This window comes from Anoplophora glabripennis, unplaced genomic scaffold, assembly GCF_000390285.2.
Source record: "Anoplophora glabripennis isolate ALB-LARVAE unplaced genomic scaffold, Agla_2.0 scaffold19, whole genome shotgun sequence".
Classification (NCBI taxonomy): Eukaryota; Metazoa; Arthropoda; class Insecta; order Coleoptera; family Cerambycidae; genus Anoplophora; species Anoplophora glabripennis.
The window spans coordinates 1,535,863-1,558,048 of NW_019416327.1; the positions used below are offsets into that span (position 1 = coordinate 1,535,863).

The following is a 22,186-nucleotide window of genomic DNA, read 5'->3' on the forward strand; positions in this document are numbered from 1 at the left end:
ACTCTTACTGCATGTGTCAAAGTCGGATCTATCTCACTAGTTTTGGAAAAATGTCTGTAAATAGAACAATATTTTTGTGAAATTATACGAAAATATTTTGTGCGCATGATTACAATTGTGACAAATTAAAAGCAATTTTTTATACAGCATTTTTTCCAAGTAAGGGTTGTAAATACTACAACTTCAATATTTTTTTTTCTCAGAAACTATAAGGATTTTACAAATATTTTTTTTATGACATTGACTCCATTTTTCATGACGGATCTATTCCCAATTTTTTTTGGATAAGTTGTGAATCACCCTGTATAAAATTAACTTGTTTTATAATCAAATTGTTCTTTTTTTTCCAGTATATGTACACATTGTTAACATCTTCCTTTTCAATATACACGGAAACAAATTATACTTATTAAAAATGTTTACAATTGTACAACTGCTAATTATTAAAAGTGACATTCTAAGTTATGTTTAAACCGTACTACAATTTTGCTTAGTAAAAGTATATTTCACTTTGTATTTTGGTAAAAGAGTAGACATAATTGTACTAAATGAACGTCATATAAAATGAGACTATTAAAATATTATCTACGTGCATGTGTTTGTCGCATAATACATCGTGTTTTCCACCTACCAGTCCTGTCTCCCTTTTTCCAGCTTGAACTAAACACATATTAATGTTAATGATTAGGGGAGCGTTTTCAATCATACGTGTCATGAGCAAAATAAATCAGCGAGGCGTACAAATCCTAAAGGGCTTAAGTGTCATCCATAATGAAAAGGGTCATGATGATTTAGCCCAGTACGAACTACCGTTCGATCACTTGGAAATACATGGTTGCGATAAATTACCTCGTCCTTAAATATTTCAGGCCCGCTGCCGATTTCGTTCGGGGAGTCCTTAGGAATGCTGGGGATACGTTTTAGGGCCAAATGAATAATACACGTTACGCGTAGATAAAGGGTGGTCTTTGTGCGGATTGTCTGATAATTTTGGAATGGTTTTACATGGATTTATTTGCAATAACAATAGCATTTACTTGCCACAGGTTATACCCGATTGAGGGAAATAAGAATAAACAAGGAATACTTTGAAGCAATATGATTGTGTAACAAAGTTATACAGGCTGATGGAGTTAAGAAAAAATATTTACTAAAATTTAATACAAATATGCATTGTAATTACTAATTAAACTACAAAATTCATCTTCTTCGCAATAAAACCTTCATTAAATAACTACAGAGGCTTCATAAATGATTACAAGCCACATGACCAATAATTTTGTTGGGAACAAAACATAGTTGTAATAAAGAACTCTTACTGCATGTGTCAAAGTCGGATCTATCTCACTAGTTTTGGAAAAATGTCTGTAAATAGAACAATATTTTTGTGAAATTATACGAAAATATTTTGTGCGCATGATTACAATTGTGACAAATTAAAAGCAATTTTTTATANTACTCTAACTGTAGTATTGAAAAATACTATTTTATAATGTCGCAAAATATATCAAGTAACAACAAAATCTACAAAATAATATTCGTGCGCCAATGAACAGAACGTCAAATTGTGAAATCGTCACAGAAAAAAAAGTTATTTTAGCAAACGGAAATCAGTTTTGATAGCAATTGAGACAGGGTACGTTCAGAATCCGGTCAATCAATCTCGATCTCTCTGTATAAACACTTAAGAGGGTTCTATAGCAAATAGGCAACCAGCAATACATTTTTATAGATTTTATTACACAGTTTGTCTAAATAACAGACTCTCCCCCATTTTAACGTAAATTTTCTATAAAATGGACTTAGTTTGAAACACAAATTACTTTTTGATGAAGTAAATTTGTAACGATGCCGCTTGTTCAAATTCGGCAAATTACAAATTTCTTTACCACAAAAAGTAATTTGAGTTTCATACTAACTCCATTTTATAGAAAATCTGCGTTAGAATGGAGTTATTTGTGCATTAATTCATATTTAGACAAGCTGTGTAATAAAATCTATAAAAATGTATGCAGGTTGCCTATTTGCTATAGGGCCCTCTTAATAATTTCCTTCTATAACAATATTTCACTGAATCTAGATAGCAGTAATTTATGACAGCATCTTTTAGGTGGATATTGGTGACGTTCTTTATAGGCTAAATATTTTAGAAATAGTCTTTGGACAAACTCAGTACTACCATGTGGCAATCATAAATGAGTGACCAAATGAATGTACCTACCATAGTTCAATTTGAATCCCACAAAAGTAAATAAATTAACTTGTGCGTTGATATGTATTTATTAACTGTCTACTGTTACATACAAAAGATTCTAAAGGTTAATGCAAAATAAGTCACTAATAATAAAAAAATTAGAATAAGAATGGGAGCTGATGCTGTTGTTAATGTTGATTTGTTAAGGTCTAGTTTGTAATTGGCACTCATATCAGTATAAATTAATTTACTGCACTTTATTTCTTCCATTTAATAGTTTATAAAAATTAAAAAAAGGAAATTCAAGATTTAAGCCTTGTGACACACCCGTTAAAGGAACAAATGGTGTTGATTTGAAACCCTAGATTTCAAGAAATTGCTTCAGTCAGTCAGTCAAATATGTTTGGAAGAGGAACATAATTGAGCTGTGGCATCAAATTGTACCAGCTTATGTAACAGTATAAGCTGGTCAATTTGGTCAAAGGCTTTCTGGAAGATGGTATAAACAATTTGTACCTACCAAGTAACTATGTAATATAATTAATTTTTACAATTTCTCCAGGAGAAGATTTTAAAGCTACATCTTCAATTTAAATTTTTTTGAGTTTGCTATAACAATATAGATTTTAGATTATTTCGAAAACTTTAACCCTTTTACTATATCAAACCGTACTTACGGGTCCCACACATCAATGAAGAAACTATTGGATTTAAAATGATTGTTTTTGTAATGACAAACCATTCATTGTAAAAATGTTCAATAATTTTCTGGCAAAATACGCGTCTAAGTATTAAAAAAAAGTGTAGATTGAAGTGACAACTTTGTGGCGCCTGGTATTACCAAGGAAAACACAATTATAGATGAAGAATTCCAGGTAGCTACTTAATAATAAATAATAAAACATTCTCTATGATAATTTTTATATTGCATGACTGTTTTATCTGTTGAGGAAGGTCAGAGTTGTATCAACATAATCAGGATGTAAGATAACGCGACAAAAATAGAAAGCTGGTTTATATTTAGTCGGAGCAGAATAATGAGCGAGTTCACGCAAAATAAATGATGACAGAAGTTCTGCTTCGTGTATTTTTTTTATTCGGCAATGAGGAAGTATTTTATTTTTGTTGTTTAGATGTTTCAGGCGAAACTTTCGTTGGAAACTGCGATGTGTGACTTGAACTTTTTATTCGTAACGGAAAGGAGGAAGAATTTAATGAACAACAAAAAATAAATGCATAATCGTATTTTTAGTATAAACATTCTATCAGTTCAATAAATCCAGAGGCACGCTGTTGTCACGTCACGTGCTATCACGTATGTGAAAGAAAGGTGTGAGCTTATGATTTCGTATGCACAGAGTGTAACTTTAATGGGGGTCACATTTAAACAAATGCTACATTTGACATTTATAAAACATAATAATATATTGATTTTTCAATTTCCGTCATGAAAATTGATTTTGTAATCTTTTTTCTTAATTTTTATACCCTACTACTGACAAGCCTCAAACAGCGCGCGTTTTTTTTTCATAATATCCCACAAAAATTTAATAACGAAGACACACAAACACACGGTACCGAAAAACTAATAGTTTACGCAGAAAGTTGCCAATTATCTACCATATTACAAATATATCGTAAACAGATAAACTGAAAACTAAAGTAAATGTAATAAAATGAAGCAGTGGCGTATCCTACCTTTCTTGTTTCGCCGAATGAACGTTCTCTGTTGTTGGTTTATTTTTTCTGTCATATGGCATCAGGTGGGTTGATATTATGTAGATAGTTCACCTAAACTAGATCAATGTTAGGATTCACTAAATAAACACAGTTTTTTAAATAATAATAAATACTTTTTATTAAAAACTTGAAAACAATATTTCGCACAAATTTTAACTGATAAAATTGTAATAATGATTAAAATTAATTATTAGCAGTGTTTATAAAGCAACTAGTCTTCGAATTATATGGACCAAAAAAAACATGTAAAAAATTATAAGATACATTTTTGTGTCTGTTATTTGAGCTCACATAGAATGTGTCTGCCTTAATTTTCTAAATAATAATGATTTGGTTGTCGCAAATTAAAAATCCAGGTCACACAAGTCTACTTATCCATCCAGTTGACCCTGATATTGAACTTTGCAGTTCCGCTTTCACTTTAACTGCATTTACAATTCGGATTTCATTTTGCCAGTTATATATGGAATATTAATTACTTGCCACTATGCTTTCCCAATAAAATATTTATAATGAAGTTTTAATATTTTAATGGAATGTGTGGATAAGTATAAATCCCCAGAGATAAGCCAAATAAAAATGAAATTTCTGGAATAAATTAAATTCGTACCTGGATCCCTAGGGATGTTAATTAATAATAAACCTATTCCTACCAGTACAATAATAGCAAACAAACAATAAATAAGTTTTTATATAAATATAAACTACATTTTTACACATATATTACAAATATTAGTCCAAAAATCTGTAATTTGAATGAAAGAAAGGACGATCTTCATCCGTCATTTAGCATAAGGATAAAAAATACTGAGTGATTTACATTATTTTACTAAAATTATTATATAGAAATCTAGATTAAAATTATTTTTCCAAAAGCCTGAAAAACAATTATTAGCATTTCATCCGTCAGCAATGCAGCTTTCACGTTTCTGAATAAATTCCTGAAAAAGGCTCAGGAACAAAAGGCCATTTATCGTTACCCTCTGGAAAACATTCCCTCCGAAGCAGAATTCTTTTGAATCCGTTTATGTCGAATGAAAATTGATTTAGAGGCCTATAATCAAACCGGCTGTATTTTTTTGTTTTTTAAGCAAGGCTGACGGTGATTTTATACATACCCCATTCAGGTTCGATATTCCCAAACCGATAATCTAATTTTAGAAAAATCTGCCGGATGCTGTATTTTCCATATTACTCGCTCTTTAACAAAACGTTGTAATACACATTTCATGTTTAAATATTTAACATGATTTACAGTAGATATTCATGGATATTATTTTAATAAAGTCATCAACTTTGAATATGACACTGCATATTTTTTATAATTTCAAAAAATGAACGTAATATAAATTCGATTCATTATTGTTTAAATCATTAGATTACACAAAACTGCATCGAAACTCAAGAATAGGTACTAAATGTATGACGAAATATTGAATATTGACCAGTCACGCTGTCAAGCATTCGAAATAATCTTATATTAGAGACATTAGACACTTACTATTATGAAGAAGACAAACTTCAAATTGTGAAATAGATTAACATACTTATATTAATCAAATTGTCGTTGGGTAATTTTTGTTCAATATGAACTATTTCGCAAAAATCATCAGATCCCACACACCTATTTCCAAATTACTAGAAAATTTCAAGGTATGGGTTAATATACTCTGTTGTTGCCTACTGGCACTATTTAGCGTCATGGTGTTTTAGCAATAACAACCTTGAGTTGTAGGTCTCTGGCAAATGATTTCACTTAGCATTTCTGTAGTATTAAGGACAATAGACTGTAAACTAGATTTTAGCAAGTAATTATCACTTCTTCCTAAATTGGTTTTTAAGGAGAAACGCGATTTTGCTCGTAGATAATAATAAATCATGTTAAATAACATCGTTGGTTATTTTACCAGATATTGACCAAGAAATAGTAAATAATGGCAGATTATTACCTCATATGGGCAATGCTCCGAATATGATGTTATGTTAAACGTTAAAATGTATTATCCAATTCTGAAACTTTATTTTATGTAAGTTTTTAATTGGTGTATGAAGAAATATTGAAATTAAGATTATTTTTTAATGTTACTGCTCATAGTTACAGTTACACAAGTACCTACACCTAATAATTACAGAATTTGAAGCAAAAAAAAAAATTGTAAATTTAATCTGTTTTTGTTGTTCTTGGGAATGACTTGTCATTTGTTAAACAGGACAAATGAGTTCTCAGTAAAATTGTAATTTCCTATTATTTGTGGAAAACTTTCTTCATGCAATCAAGAGAATTTAACTTTTCAGCTGAATGTAATCTGCATATTGTTTATATCATGAAGTTCCAAAATATACTTGAAACGGAACCAACCCGCAACTGTTTTCCTATACAGGGCGATTCAGAACATATCAAAAAAAAATATATATTAACAACAATTATTATATCATTTTTTCCAAAAAAATTGCAAGTCTTCTTTCTGGACCAATGATTGCACAACAGTTTTCGATTATTGTTACCTAGGGAATGTACCCTTAAATATTGTACATTTTAGTACAACGACTGGATAGAAAGATGTATGAATTCATAAATGGGTGGGTGAATAAAAAGATGGATCCAGAACTCTGCAACACGAATTATGCCATGAAAATGGAGTTTTTGATCTGTTTTCTGTTTTTGAATAAAATTGGACCAGCTTGACTAACTCTATGATGATAAATTGGAATTAAACGAGTGAAAAATCATACGTCTAGTGAGCTGGTAGAATAATTTGACTTTTTATTACTTTCGTCGATCGTAAATGACGTTTTTTGTGAATTTTGACCTGTTTTTTTAATTTTCCCGAAAACTCAGACCCGTTGGGCCAAGTCTGAAGGCAGATTCGGATTCAGCGGAAAAAATACATGGAAATATGTACATGGGTCTGAATACCAGATCCNAAATAGGCTATTTCAAAAGTCTATACACACTGCGCATATACATAAATCCGTGGAGGATATTCGGAGCTTTAAAGCTCTGTACCGGCCAAACTATCCATTTTTGAGCTTTGTGGCCATTGAGACAATTGACCAGTATGATGAACTCTATCACATATCAAAAATTCAGCGAATTTGACCGGGACCCAATTTCCATAAGATTTGTGCGGGGTCCTTTAATCTGTTTTTGTTGTTCTTGGGAATGACTTGTCATTTGTTAAACAGGACAAATGAGTTCTCAGTAAAATTGTAATTTCCTATTATTTGTGGAAAACTTTCTTCATGCAATCAAGAGAATTTAACTTTTCAGCTGAATGTAATCTGCATATTGTTTATATCATGAAGTTCCAAAATATACTTGAAACGGAACCAACCCGCAACTGTTTTCCTATACAGGGCGATTCAGAACATATCAAAAAAATATATATATTAACAACAATTATTATATCATTTTTTCCAAAAAAATTGCAAGTCTTCTTTCTGGACCAATGATTGCACAACAGTTTTCGATTATTGTTACCTAGGGAATGTACCCTTAAATATTGTACATTTTAGTAGAACATTGTGTATAGCTGTTACTGTCATTAAGTTATTAGAAACAAAAACAGATAAACCTACCTGCAGTCTTGTAAACACAGCAATCAGTAGATATCTGTCGACGCCTTTGATGTTAGTTTAACCCATTTTCGGTAACCTTGAATTGTCTACCATGTTTTCTGCGGATGCTAACTGTTAATTACACAGCCCCACAAAAAAAAGTATCGGATCTAGTATTCAGACCCATGTATTTCCATGTATTTTTTTCCGCTGAATACGAATCTGCCTTCAGATTTGGCCCATCGGGTCTGAGTTTTTGGGAAAATTCAAAAAACAGGTCAAAATTCACAAAAAACTTCATTTACGATCAAAGCAAATTATTCTACCAGCTCACTAGACGTATGATTTTTCACTCGTTTAATTCCAATTTATCATCATAGAGTCAGACAAGCTCGTCCAATTTCATTGGAAAACAGAAAATAGATCAAAATCATCATTTTCATGGTATAATTCGTGTTGCAGAGCTCTGGATCCACTCACCCATTTATGAATTCATACATCTTTCTATCCAGTCTTTCATGCATGAATACGCATAGTTACCCATCCACCTGTTCCACCTATAAAACCCACCCATCCACCCATCTATCCGTCTACTTTTTGTGCTGAAAGATAACAGCCTAGAATATTGAGAATGCAATAAAACTTGTAGATTACTCTACTTTCTAAACAAAAGATATCTACAAATCATTCTTATTTTTGTTGCTATAACATCCTTTTCTTCAAAGGATCTATGTAAAGGGTTACGTTTTCGTTTAGTCCCTCTATTTTTCGTTTCTCTTTTTAACAACCAAGTTTTCGCCCTATATATATATAGGGGAAAATTTCCGAATATTTCTGAGGCGAAATTAAAAGAAGGTGTATTCGATGGACCTTAGATTCGAACATTGTTCAAGGATGCAACATTCATCACTACAGTGAGTAGCGTTGAGAAGAGTGCTTGGACTGGTTTCAAAGTTGTAGTGACAATTTTTTAGGAAACAACAAGAGTCCTAATTGCGAAGAAATTGTATTAAAATTGATAAAAGACTTCCAAGACCTGGGATGTTTGATGGACTACAAGTTGCACTTCCTTCATTCCCATCTGGATTGGTTTCCTGAAAATCTTAGAGGATATAGCGAAGAACGATCTCATCAGGATATGAAAGTTGTAGAATAGCGATATCAAGGTAGAAAGTAGAGTAATCTACAAGTTTTATCGCATTCTCAATCTTCTAAGCTGTTATCTCATCTCTCAGTACAAAAAGTAGATGGATAGATGGGTGGATGGGTGGGTTTTATAGGTGGTACAGGTGGATGGGTAACTATGCGTATTCATGCATGAACGACTGGATAGAAAGATGTATGAATTCATAAATGGGTGGGTGAATAAAAAGATGGATCCAGAACTCTGCAACACGAATTATGCCATGAAAATGGAGTTTTTGATCTGTTTTCTGTTTTTGACTGAAATTGGACCAGCTTGACTAACTCTATGATGATAAATTGGAATTAAACGAGTGAAAAATCATACGTCTAGTGAGCTGGTAGAATAATTTGACTTTTTATTACTTTCGTCGATCGTAAATGACGTTTTTTGTGAATTTTGACCTGTTTTTTTAATTTTCCCGAAAACTCAGACCCGTTGGGCCAAGTCTGAAGGCAGATTCGGATTCAGCGGAAAAAATACATGGAAATATGTACATGGGTCTGAATACCAGATCCAATACTTTTTTTTTGTGGGGCTGTGTATACAGGGTCGGAAAGTCCCCATGGTTCATCGGCCGTTACGTGAGAGCGATAAAGTAAGTCATAGAAATCCGTGCGATAAAGAAAGATGGCTATAATGAATGCGTCTAATAGTCACCGCCCATTTCGCCCTTCCACAAATAAGAAGTGGATCGTATTTGTGGAAGGACGAAATGGGCGGTGACTATTAGATGTCTTCATTATAGCCATCTTTCTCTATCGCACGGATTTCTATGACTTTCTTTATCGCTCTCACGTAATGGCCGATGAACCATGGGTACTTTCCGACCCTGTAGATGGTAGAATATAAAAATTAATTAATTAATAGGCGACTGTAATTGAGAAATTAATTTATTGTGAGATAGGTGGCACAATATAAAAATCGATTAAATTAATTGACAGATAATTGCAATTGCGAAATTAGTTTAGTGTAAGACAAATGGTAAGAGTATGATTAATTTTATTTTAACTGTAAAACTTTTTATATTGTATTTTGTATTCCAGATGAACAATTTACTTTTTTCTAAATATTTTAATAATATATTTAAAGAGCAAGTAAATCGAGATGCGAAAATACAGTTGGTAGAAGTAGGTATAATATACTGACTACAATAATATTTTTATATTTCTGGAGCTGTTTATCGATAAATCGACAGGTTTCTGTTTAGTTAGTTCTATAAGTTTTTACACAAATCGCTGTATGTGCGGTTAACTCATAAATTTGAAGAGGATACAGCAAGTTGTTTGAAAATAACTGAATTGCATCCCGAAATAAAAATACGTATCTATATTTAGATGTTATCTCCGGCTTTGTTTGTATCTCTATTTCTCTCGCGATAATTGTTGGCAGCCACCATGAATCACTCAATGCATAACACATTTTGGCAACCTTTGTTAACATGTGTCTGACTGGCCGTTCGTGAACGAAATCGGCCGGCGTCTTATAATGGCGAGTTGCTGGTGAAATTTAAAGCGACTTCTTTTATTGCGTGAGCGGCGACGAAAATCGATGGCCTGAATTTGTAAACGGTTGGTTGACCCCTTGGATTTACTGACTCAATCCGAAGACAGATGAAGGGGTCCAATTCATAGACGGACGCTTTATTTAGGCTTATTTCTTGTGTAGCTAAACTGATTCGATACCGTATAGGAACGTAAAAAAGGGACCGTCGAATTCGAAATCGAATACATTTTTTTCAAAGGTCAGGAGCAGAGCGGAGATGATGCCATTTTATTTAATGTGATCTGAATAAAGAACAGAACTATAAAACTATATGGGGATCTCTAAATCAAAACGCAGCTCTCAATAAAATTTGAGACAGAAACTGAATTTATCAATGAAGATGCCAGAGAGTATATAGCCAGTGTAGCCATAGTATTTTTATTTCAATAATAGCCGAGTTAGTAACTAAGGTAATTAATTGTTTTTAACTTATAATATTATGGGAAATAACTACTCTGCGGGTAAAAGTTCCGTCCAGCATTGAATTATATCCACGATATTTAATATACAGTCAAGATCATTCATCAGTAGAATCGCCACATATAACAAACTATGATTATTTGTAATTGTTGCAATTATTATTTTATAAGTAAATTGATATCACGATATTTATATTTTTAGCGAAAAATATCTACAGAAGTCCAAAAACCAAGTCAGAGTTAGGTGCTCGTCAACAGCGACTCAATCATTTTGCTGTAAGTTTTCAATAATTAAAGGTGCAACTTGTCAAATCTAACGTTGGTGGGTGAAATAGTTCCGCCTATGCGAATTTGTGCAAAAATTAAAGTTACTCTGATTTTCGCCCATGCTATTCCATAAAAAAAAACAAGAGAACCAAAAATGTTATTTGGAAATGGTATATTAAAATTTATAAAAGAAGATTATCTAAGATGCCAAATAACTTTTTTTATAGTTGCAATCCTTCGGACCCTTCGAACCCCTTTGATCAAATTTTACTTGTGAGTCTACTATTAATTAACTATACCAACTATATTAACGGACTGTACCAAATTCGTTGTCTATGTTTTTAATAGATCCTGAGTAGTTCTTTGAAGAATCATAGAGACCTTAGGGATCATTTAAGAAAAAATCGTTATTATGTCTTTTTCTTTTATTTATTGTGACGAGAGGAATTGGTCTTGTACGTTTGTCGCAATCTGTATTGTATATCATATTTCAATATTTGAAGGTCCTGATGCAGAAAGGGGATCAGTGCAAGCCGTTATTTATACCGTTCTGAAATGTAATGTATTTTTGAACCCGTTTTAATTCATTCTGAATTTTATCAAACACAATTTCCAAATTGTAAAATTTTTAAATACGGCTCTGTTTTACACATAGCTGGCGAGTTGTGGAAGGTCTTTGCAGACAGAAAACAATGCGTAGTCTGCTATGCGTCTCTTACGATTGCTTCTCATCTGAATTTGCTGGTTATGCTGCGGAATAACTGATCTTCCTATTACCTAAAAAATACATATTTAGTAGTTTCATAATTATGATTTTTTTTTAACAAATAATACCATTAATCGTCCCTGCACGATGTATTTGTATAGCGCAATTATTACTGTAATTTTAACTTATTTAGAGGTAGAGACGTTCGAAAACATTTAAAAAATTAATATTGGCCTTTAACTCGAAAATAAATTAATATCAAATATCTGATTTTTCTTAACTTTAGTAATATCTAAGGTTCCATCCTATATAATTTATACGAACAGTTTGATCATAATTTAAACGTGCTTTCTCACAATATTCTCATCCTGACACAGTCCGAGATAAAAAGAATCCAACAATTTTTTTGCCGACCAAGCTAGAGGAAACTACTAATTATTCCAAACAATAAAATTACGTGTAGACGAATTCGCCGGATCTTACGTAATCCCCTTCACGCTCTCTACCTCATTAAAACGGGTGTGCTCTTTACAGAAGGAGCGATTTAAAATCCCAAAGTGTACTAACTGTTTACTTCCCGTAACATTGACTCGCCGTCCGGCGAAATTCGTGGGACAACAGAAAGGGATTGTGGTATAAACGAACCTGTGCAAAAACAGAGAAACTTAACTGGATGGCGAAGAATGCCGTAAATACGGTGGGGAATGTGAGAGGAGCTCGATTCACTTACCTGACCATAATGACGAGCAGTTTTGCTGGTTCCGTTACATCGGAGATTTACAAGAATCCGGCTTGAAAGGTCCTCGACCATTAACGAAAAAATCAAATCAACGTTCTAATAATATAATGTCGGGACAAAGGTTGTAACAATTTCTCCCAAAAACTCGTGTATAAAAATGGTAAGAACCTTTCGGGAAAACGGAAGAATTATATATACCTCGTACAATTTTATGATTTATTTCTACGAGCATAATACTTCAAGAAAAACCTAAAATAATAATAATCTGGCAACATTTTCTTCTAGACACTCCAGACTCATAGACATACCTCCTGTTAGTCCTGTTTGTTTATTACTTTTATCCCCCGCTCAGATTGAACCATAAATACCACTAAACCTTGTTTATATTACGGAATATATCCGGCTATATAAAATTTATCAGTTTTTATTATCTTTTTATTTAATTTCTGTACTGAGTTTTAGATACTTTGATGCTCTTAAACTTGACCTACTTTACAAATACTTTTGGACTTGAGGAGCATAGGTATTCCTATTTATATGAATTATTATAACGCCTGCAATTCTCTAATAAGTAACATTACTTTGTTACTAACTGATTGTGAGCCTGAAATACCCCTAAAATAATTAATCCATCCCCAATATCATAAAATTATCCATTATATTATACATTTTGACCCATCTTGTGTTTTGTCTTATGGGGTATAGCTCAATACTTTGTCTTTTAGATAATATCCGCATACGGTCAAAGATCTACCTCAGAAAAGTAATAAAATATTTTTTCTAATAGACATATCTAGGGTTGAATCAAAAATAGTCATTTAGAAAATCGTTATGCATCAAATTACTTATCAAACTTAACAAATACACTAACAAACTGTCAATCCATTGTCCAATTCAATTATTCGATTAACCGATCTAAAATGTTTAAAAAACTTGTTTTATAAATGTTAAAGCAGTTTAAGTGGGGAAACTTTTTATTATCCACAGCTGTATTTAGCGCTTTAACAGGCGTATTTCATTTCTTTTTTTCAAGAAAGCGAGGAACTGTAGCCTAATAAATAATTTAATTAAGTATATATTTTTTATAAAATCACCCATATTTAAAAAGAAATGGTTTCATAGTGACAGTTTTCTGTTTAGAAGCTTTTATTTCTGAAAATTTAAAAAAAGGTTAAAATGCTGTATTAAAATTGTAACAAAGGAGATACACCTTCATTGGGACGAGTTATGCATTTAGAATAACATTGAAATAATTTAGAAATACATATATTAATCTCTTAATTGAATAAAACAAATGACTCTATCAAAATATTTTCAAAATTCCTTGTTTCAGATCTGATCTAAGCAGGTTTAACCTGCAGGTCATGGATGTTACGTTTACAAACGTATTGGAGGGGGCGCGACAATACTTTCAGGGGCTGCCAACGGGCACCAGCTCAACGGTGGGCCCCCCATATTCGACGGAAGGTCACCGTAGAAATGACCACGAACAAAATCAAGAAATGCCCCCATCCTCGAATTCATACTGGCCCCCTCAGCCAACCGAACCAGCAAGGCCACCAACTAGAGAACACACGCCCGTGCAGAGACCGTCATCACACAGCTCTGACTCCTCCAGGCCTCCATCACACTCGCAGTATAATCCGAATGTGGAACAGAGCAGGATTCACTATCCTGGATCCTACCAAGAACAGTATACGACAGCTCAACAGCAGCAGCAGCAGCACCAGCAGCAGCAGCACCAGCAGCAGCAGCACCAACAGCAGCAGCACCAGCAACACCATCAGCAGCAGCAACATCAGCAGCAGCAACAGCATCAGCAACAACAGCAACAGCAACAACAGCACCAGCAACAACAGCACCAGCATCAGCAGCAACATCAACAGCAGTCTTTCCAGTTTCCACGACCACAGCAGTCAAACCATCCACAATACCAGTCACACGTCCCCACTAGTTCGCCTTATTATCAGATACCTTCGCCTTATCATCAAACACCTTCTCCTCAGCTTCCTCGAGCTCCATCCAGGGAACAAGTGGTGCCTAGAGTTCCTTCAAGGGATCAGGCGATTCCCAGAGTTCCTTCTCGAGAACAATTAATTCCTCGGACTCCTTCGCGGGAACAAAGTAATTCACAGATACCCTATCCGCAAGCTACAGAAAGCTACAATAACTATTCCCAATCCCATTCCTATTATTCTGTCCAATCTCAGGCAAAACCCATGCCAAGCAGTAACACGTATAAAACAACTATGTCGAGTCATTCGTATCCCGTGGTATCGCAACAACAACAACAAAATGCTTATTACAAACAAATTTATTCGGCTGAGAGTCAAATGCCTCATCAAAATGTTTACTCGAACACGAGGCCGAGTAACACACAAATTTCAGAACTAAGTCGTCAACATCAGCATCAAAATAGTCAAACAGCGAATGTTTCAAATGAGAGTGCAGAGCAAGGGGGTATTAGAACAACTCATAATTTACCGCCAATAGCCGCGTTGTCCAATTACCATTCCAGTCGAGGTACTAGAGAGCCTACTAGACCTACTATTAGTAATTCTCGAACGAGGCCGTTTTCTTCTAGTTCGTACACTGCAAATACCAGCCAACAAAATTCGGTAGCAACTAGTAATTCTTCCATTATACAACAAACTCCAGCTAGATCTCTTCCAAATGCATCGTTATCTACATCGATTTCAAATTACCATCAAAGTTACCGCCCTTACACATCGCAGCCTCAACAGCATCACAGTCAGTATCAGTATCCAGTGACTGTTACGACGCAAAGCTATACCCATGTTATTATGACAACTGCCACTAATAGCTCCAACTATTATCCTGTTCCTCCAACCCAAACCACCCAGTCTTCCAGCCAACTAAATTATCATTCAGCAAAATCAAATTCACAAAATATACCAAGGTGTCAGTCTTCTACAGTTGCTTCAAATCAACAACAACACAATTCCGTTGATCCCAACTTGAATGGAAAGTTAATCACTAAACGAGAGTCCCCTCTTGATTTGTCTGTAAAAACAGTTAGAACTCCTGCAGATTCTACTTTAGGAGATACGGAAAGCGAAGCTAGAATTAAGTATTATTTAGGAAATAGAACTGCCCATTCGTCTATATCTACACATAACTACCCACAGCTTGATGTTAATTCTTTTCAAAAAAATTTAACACAGCGGTCCTCTGCGCAGATGCCAAGTGCCACGGCACCGAAAGTGGAATTTCGTCCTAATTTTAACGTACCCTCTTTGAATCAGCCACCAAAACACATTAAACGTTCAACTGAGGATCCTAAAAGAAGTGTCATGCCAGAGAAAGCTCATTCTAGTGGAAGAGCTGTATATAATAATAAAAATGTTCCCTATCCAATGAATAATACTAACCGATATCCTACTGTCTCCATTCCATCTGCTGCTCATGTCAATTCCTACATTCAAGCTCAGGAAGTACCCTTCAAAAATCAGCAGTCGACTAGTGTCTCCAGAACTGATTTCCCAACGCCAAACCACAAAACAAATTCTGTGTATGCCGTTCCATCACAGGACCTGCAGAAAAAACGTCCAGCTGACGTGGCACCTCAGATAGTTCCTAATAAATTTCCAAAATTGATCACTGATCACTGGCGAGAATCAATAGATATGCAGATTGAAGAACGGTTGTTGAGTTATAAACAACAGCAACAAGCAAAACTTTCAGTTGCAACATCAAAACCTTCAATAATCAATGGCTCTTACACTTCCATTAGTCAAGACAAACCGAAGGATGTATATCCGATGTACCAGAAACCCAATTACGAAAATATAGCCCAGCATGCTTCCTATAGTCAGGCACAGAGCCGTTATCATACTCAGCCTAATCACAGTCAAACTTATGTTCCTTCTCCAGCTACACATCAATATCCTGGTTATGCCGGACTCACGAACCAGCAACCACAAATTCCAAATGCGGCATCTTTGAATGCTACATCAAGATCAAATTCCAACTCATCTTTGACTAGTGCAGTGTCCAATACCAAGAACCATTTGGGTGGAGCAGTAGACAAAAGAGTGATAGATTTACTTAAAAATAGCTTGGAAATGAAAGGACAGAAGAAAGTATTTGAACAACTTAAATCACATGAAAATTATACACAACATCCTAGGTCTGATATCCAACACCCATCTACAGATGTCACAGCCCCTCTTCAGCCAAAACCAGGAGTCATTGGAAGGAACAACGTTTCTCCGTTTACCCCTACTAGTTTCCCAGACAATAGCAACATGGCGTCAATATATAATAAATTTCATATTCCTAAAGCAATTGATTCAGTCAATTTTGAAATTAATAAAAATCAAAATCCTGCAATAGAAAAACAAATTTTAGATACTGTGATAACAAATCATACTGCTTCTAATTCTGATTATGATGGCCTTGCTGCATTTTTAGCAGCTAGAATTCGAACCAAAGGAGAATTAAAACAAGGAGGACCCACTAATCAAAATATTAGTAATAACAATAGTTCTATAACAGAATCAAGGCTGCAAGGTATTATAGAAAATCAACTTAAATCTCCTATGAGACAGGATACATCACAGAGCTCAGCATATTGTGCAAGCAGTGGAACCACAACAAGTTCAAGTCCTCCAAAGATGTCAAAAGATCGGCTGACTGCTTTTGCTCCTAGAAAGAGATTGTTCAGTAGAAATGAAGAGGATCCTAGCAACAACTCTGTACCCCCAAGAGACAAATCGGGACTTCGAAGTTCTTCTGAAACATCAGTTTTCGACTTTCCTGATTCTGATTCAGAAACAGATATGAATGGAAGAGAATCTCTTGAAGCAATGAGGAAAGGCAGAAAGTCTTCTTTAAAACAATCTACGCCCATAAACAGTATTGAAATTAAGGTGGAATCTCCAGGACTTGTAAGTCCATCTGATGAGGTTTTTGCTAAACTCTGTGATAATTTTGTAGAACAATTAAAAAGTGGTGCGGTGAAGAAAAAAATTAAAAGAAAAAAGCCTTTGGAACCTGAGGTACTTGCTAAATTAGAACCGTTTGCTAAACCTCTGGAGAATATTAAGCCTGAAGCTGCAGAAGTAAAAGAAGAGATTAAAGATTTTAATAAACTTGAAAGTAGTCCACAGGTTCTACCAATTAAAATAAAAGAAGAAAATAGTGATGTTCCTTCCTCAACAGAATCAAAAATAACTTCAACACCTGAAAGTGAGCTTAAGCAACAAATTGAAACTGATTCTAAATCAAACACTGATAGCCCGATTAAGAAAGAAGATCCTATTTTTGTTAACAATAAAGAGAATGTGAGAAGAAGGCTTGTTTCTTCAAGTGATAGTAGTGACAGTGAGACTGAAACAAAGAAAAATTATAATCAGAGTAGTAAAAATATCGACATTAAGCCTTTGAATTTGCCCAAAACATCAGAAGTGTTGAAGGAATGCAAAGAAGAGAAGAAAGAAAACGATTCTCCACAAAAATCAAATGATATTCTCCCCATTATTCGACCTGCCAAAAAACCTTCCTTTGGAGATGGCTCTGACTTTTATCCTGGATGGGAGGAAGGGGTTTATAAATACAAAAAATCATTGCGGATGCCTCCAACTCTCATTCAAGTTTCTAGGCCTCCACAGTTTCACAGACTGTCTACATCTTTGCCAGATCTAGATCCATGTCCACAATCTCCTACTACGTCAATAGTCGCTGATGGCGAAAAAGAAAACACTGGTAAAACTAAGTTAAAGAAGATTAAGTCGGAACCTTTAGATAGTGATAATGAATCAAATTCTAGTTTAACTTTGTTCAACAAGAAAACAAATTATGATTCCGAGGGTAGTGCATCGATTAGAAGTTTACCTAATACTGCAAAGGAAATGTCAATTATAGATAAGTTATTAGAAAAATATGGAGGTAAAAAGAAGAGGAAAATTAAAAGAAAGGAAGATCACAGTCCTAAAATCATACCTAAAGCTGAAAATTCTGTTGAGCTTTTACCAACTCCCGGTTTGGAAATAAAGAAGGAAAGTGGCAAAGAGGTGAAAAAGTTGGCTGCTCCTGTGATAAAGTCTGAATCGGCTTTGCTGGGTTTCAGGAGAACAACTATAAATAACTTCAAAGACGCTTTTATAAAAAATGCTAACAATATCGTAGGGGTGAATGAACAGTTCACGACCGTTGTTTTAAAATCTCGCACAAGAAAGGAAACTAGAGTCCTTAAGCAAAGAGCTACGATTAAAGAGGTATTTGGTGAAGATAGACCAGCTTCTGCACCTCCAGTTACCTGTGTTAATGATATTCAGATAAAGGAAGAAACTACTATAGAGGAAAGCAGCTGCATAGGCAATTTAATAGTAAAATTAGAGAAACAAAATGACATAATAGAAAAGCAAAGTGAAGTTGAAAATTTGAATAAAGCGGACAAAGAAAATGAGGTTGCAGACACCAAACAAATGTTGAAACATAAATTATTAAATAAGGGCAAGAAAAAAGAAAAGAACAGTTTGCTGAAAAACATAGCCGATAAGAAGATTAAAATGGAGATTCAAGATGAGATTGAGGATGAGACAAGAAGCTTAGACGACGTTATAATCAAGCGAGATCCTGACGATAAATCTGAGACACCATCCATAGACGGAGATGACGGAAGTGTATCAGGAAAACGACGTGGAAAATTTGGCAAAATGCGGAGAAAGTTGAGTTCAGGATTTGATTACATAAGAAAAAAGAAAAAAGTTAAAAAAGAAGTCGTGGAAAATGATTGTGGGGAGAAGAAAAAGAAGAAGAACGTTTTATCAAAAACTCTCGAGTCAGTTGATGATATTCAGAAAGAAATTAAGACATGGGTTTTGAACAAAGGAATAGGTGAAACTCATCTGCACAGATCTGCTAGATTAGGATACACGGTAATACTTTTGAAAGGTTACAATTAAGCTATACTCACTCTTCTTTTCTAATTTCAGGATGTCACCGCCTACTGCTTGGAAAAAATGGATTGTCAACCGTCTCCAAAGGACAACGCTGGTTACACACCACTTCATGAAGCTTGTTCAAGAGGGCACTTACATATTGCAAAATTACTTCTTTTGTACGGCGCTAATGCCAGTGAAAGTGCTCAAGGAGGAATTAGGTAATGTTTTGTTTTTCTTTACAAAAACATATTTCACAAGGTAACTTCTAATTAAAATAATATGGAAACAACTAAAATCGAGAATCTTGAGTTGAGTTAAGGAGAAGATAATACTAAGAAGAATAAAGAGAAATTTGTAAATATCGACTCAAATCAGCGTTGCCTTCGAAAGGAGGAGGGCCTCCAAGGCCGGTTTTTGGCCTAATTTATTTTTGGCTGGAAAAATTGAAAAAAAAATTTTTAGTACCTACTAGCAATACTGAATTGTTTCCACCCTAAACGGACCAACCCGCTCACCCTCCTTTCCCCCTCCACCACCTTAAATGAGATGACACACTTATTTTTTTGGAATTAATGGATATGTCATTTTGAATTTCGTAATTCTGCCTTCAGATTCGTAATCAGAGACCCAAAAAACCCTACTACACAAAATTCATACATTTTAGACATTTAAATTTTTTTGTCCACCATATTGAATCCGCCATTTTGAATTTCGTGATTTAGAGTCCAGGTTCGTGATCAGTGACCCAAAAAACTCTTCATATGTAAGATTCGTAGGAATTGAATGTCTTTCACATCTCTAAGCTCTTTAAAGATTCCTCTAATAAGCGATGGTTTTCCCGGCATTTAAGGGGGTGGAGGGGGAAAGGAGGATGAGGGGGTTAGTTCGTCATGATTCAGTATTGCTAGTAGGTACTAAACATACTTTAGACTGGCTTTGTTATTCCCTTTGTTAGGGAGCGAGCAGGACCATTGGTGATTCTCCCTCTTTCTCAGTACACTCAAAAGAAATAATTTTCACTTGAAAACATATATTATTTTGCTGCACATTTAATATTTCAATTTTAAACATGATTATCAACGTCAAAATAATAAATTTCTATTCAAGTAAAATTCATTCCCGTTTTGAGATTACTGAGACGCTGTCTTTCGAGTATGAATTTCGATGGCCGGCATACCGCCGATACCGGCGACACCCATAAAGGTACATGTAATTGAATATTTGTCATTATCAAATTGAATATTTGTCATCGTCAAAAGCGTTTGATCAAAACATGATGTTAAGTCAGATTTAATCAAACTGTTCTATTTTTGTTCAATTAACTTTTATTTATTACAAAAATTACAAATTGTTCTGTTTTCCACTTCCAAGATTTCAAATTATATTAAAATAGATATAGGTGTTAATAACACAATTTGATGTATTGTCCGATTCATGTTTAATAGCTGTTTCACATTGTGAATTTCTTCATGAATTAATTCATGAAGTCGCTTCATAGAGAAGTTTAACTAGTGTAATACACCAAATCTTTTGTCAAATAACAGTTTTCAGGAATTAGAACACATTTTAATTTTCGTTTGGTTTGACCAAAACGACTCGCTGGAAACAGACTATTAAAAAAAAATTCAGTTTGTAATTTAGTGACGTTTTCAAACTATGTCGATTAAACAAATTTGACGAAAATTCTGATATGGGCCTAATCATTCATAATGTTAGGCTTATGCATACAGAGCGGTACAATATTTTATCTTGTAAAATCGAAAAATATTAACCATCAATATTGATCAATGCCACTAATCTCCATTGTGGATACCTGGTTATTTGAAGACGTACATGAAAAATTTTCCTTTTCGAGTCAAAACCATCAGGTTGAATTTTCTATATCAGGCAGTTATCGATAGTGGCACAGCATAATACAAACCTCTATTGAAGAGGAGTAGATTCTTCACTCTTCTGTAGATCTATGAATACGACAGGATTTTTAAATTTTTTACAATTATTAGAGGAATTGTTTTTTTACACCTTTTCACGCATAGTGGGTAGTTACTTTCGAATAAAACTGAAAATTACTTTACTAATACAGATAATGTAGAAATAATTAAAATTATTCATAGTGAATTGATCTACATATATTACCATACTGATTTGTTTTATACTGTGGTAAGGTACAACGTTTATACATAGATGTTACATAGTATTTATGCCCAGAATGAAATTCTACCTGCGCGCAAGCAATTCGTCTGAACTTTTTAAACTTGTAATAGATCCATTTTCTAATGGATGTCAATGGTTGAGCCTTAACTTTTGAAGACAAATTTTTACAAATATTTGTAAAAAAGACAAAATGCCTTCAATTTAATAGCTTTGTTCGTGGAGCCGTTCAAATTTGTTCGGGATCAGTCAGAAGCAGTCGTCCAGCTACTTTCTGTGCTATTTCCCACAAGCATAGCATAAAAGAAGTAGCTAAACGATTGCTTCTGACTGACCCCGAACTAGTTTGAACAGCTCCGCGAACAGAGCTAATATTTGCAGAGAATGTAAATTTGAGCTGTATTTTACTCGAGCCAGTTTTCAGGAACAAGGTAAGGAGGAACGCTGACTAAAATATTTTTATATTTTTTATAGGCCACTTCATGAAGCAGTAGAAAATGGTTTTGTAGAAATTGCAAGGTTACTTCTGTCATATGGTGCAGATCCCACACTGGCAACCTATTCTGGTTTAACACCGTTAGCTTTAACCAATGATGAAATAACAAAAGAATTCCTGAAAAATCATTTAAATGACATTGAGGGCGAACCATCACCTGCATGGATATCCTACGGTCCAGCCTCCTTTTTTGGTAAAAGTTGTTACATTTTTATGTTTTTTTACGAGATTAAACCTTCCCTAAAGAAAATAGGAAACAATTATAATCACTTTTATTGAT

General features: G+C 34.2%; 1 protein-coding gene across 1 annotated transcript in view; it reads left to right on the forward strand.

Annotated features, from left to right (window-relative positions):
- LOC108914928 (putative mediator of RNA polymerase II transcription subunit 26) overlaps nucleotides 1-22,186 on the forward strand; it is a 412,039-nt gene that overhangs the window by 388,405 nt on the left and 1,448 nt on the right. Inside the window, exons 4-6 of the mRNA XM_018720850.2 lie at nucleotides 13,685-19,253; nucleotides 19,311-19,477; nucleotides 21,885-22,099. Of these exons, the coding sequence (XP_018576366.1) occupies nucleotides 13,716-19,253; nucleotides 19,311-19,477; nucleotides 21,885-22,099 (5,920 nt within the window). The 5' untranslated portion in view covers nucleotides 13,685-13,715. The remainder of the gene's footprint in view (nucleotides 1-13,684; nucleotides 19,254-19,310; nucleotides 19,478-21,884; nucleotides 22,100-22,186) is intronic.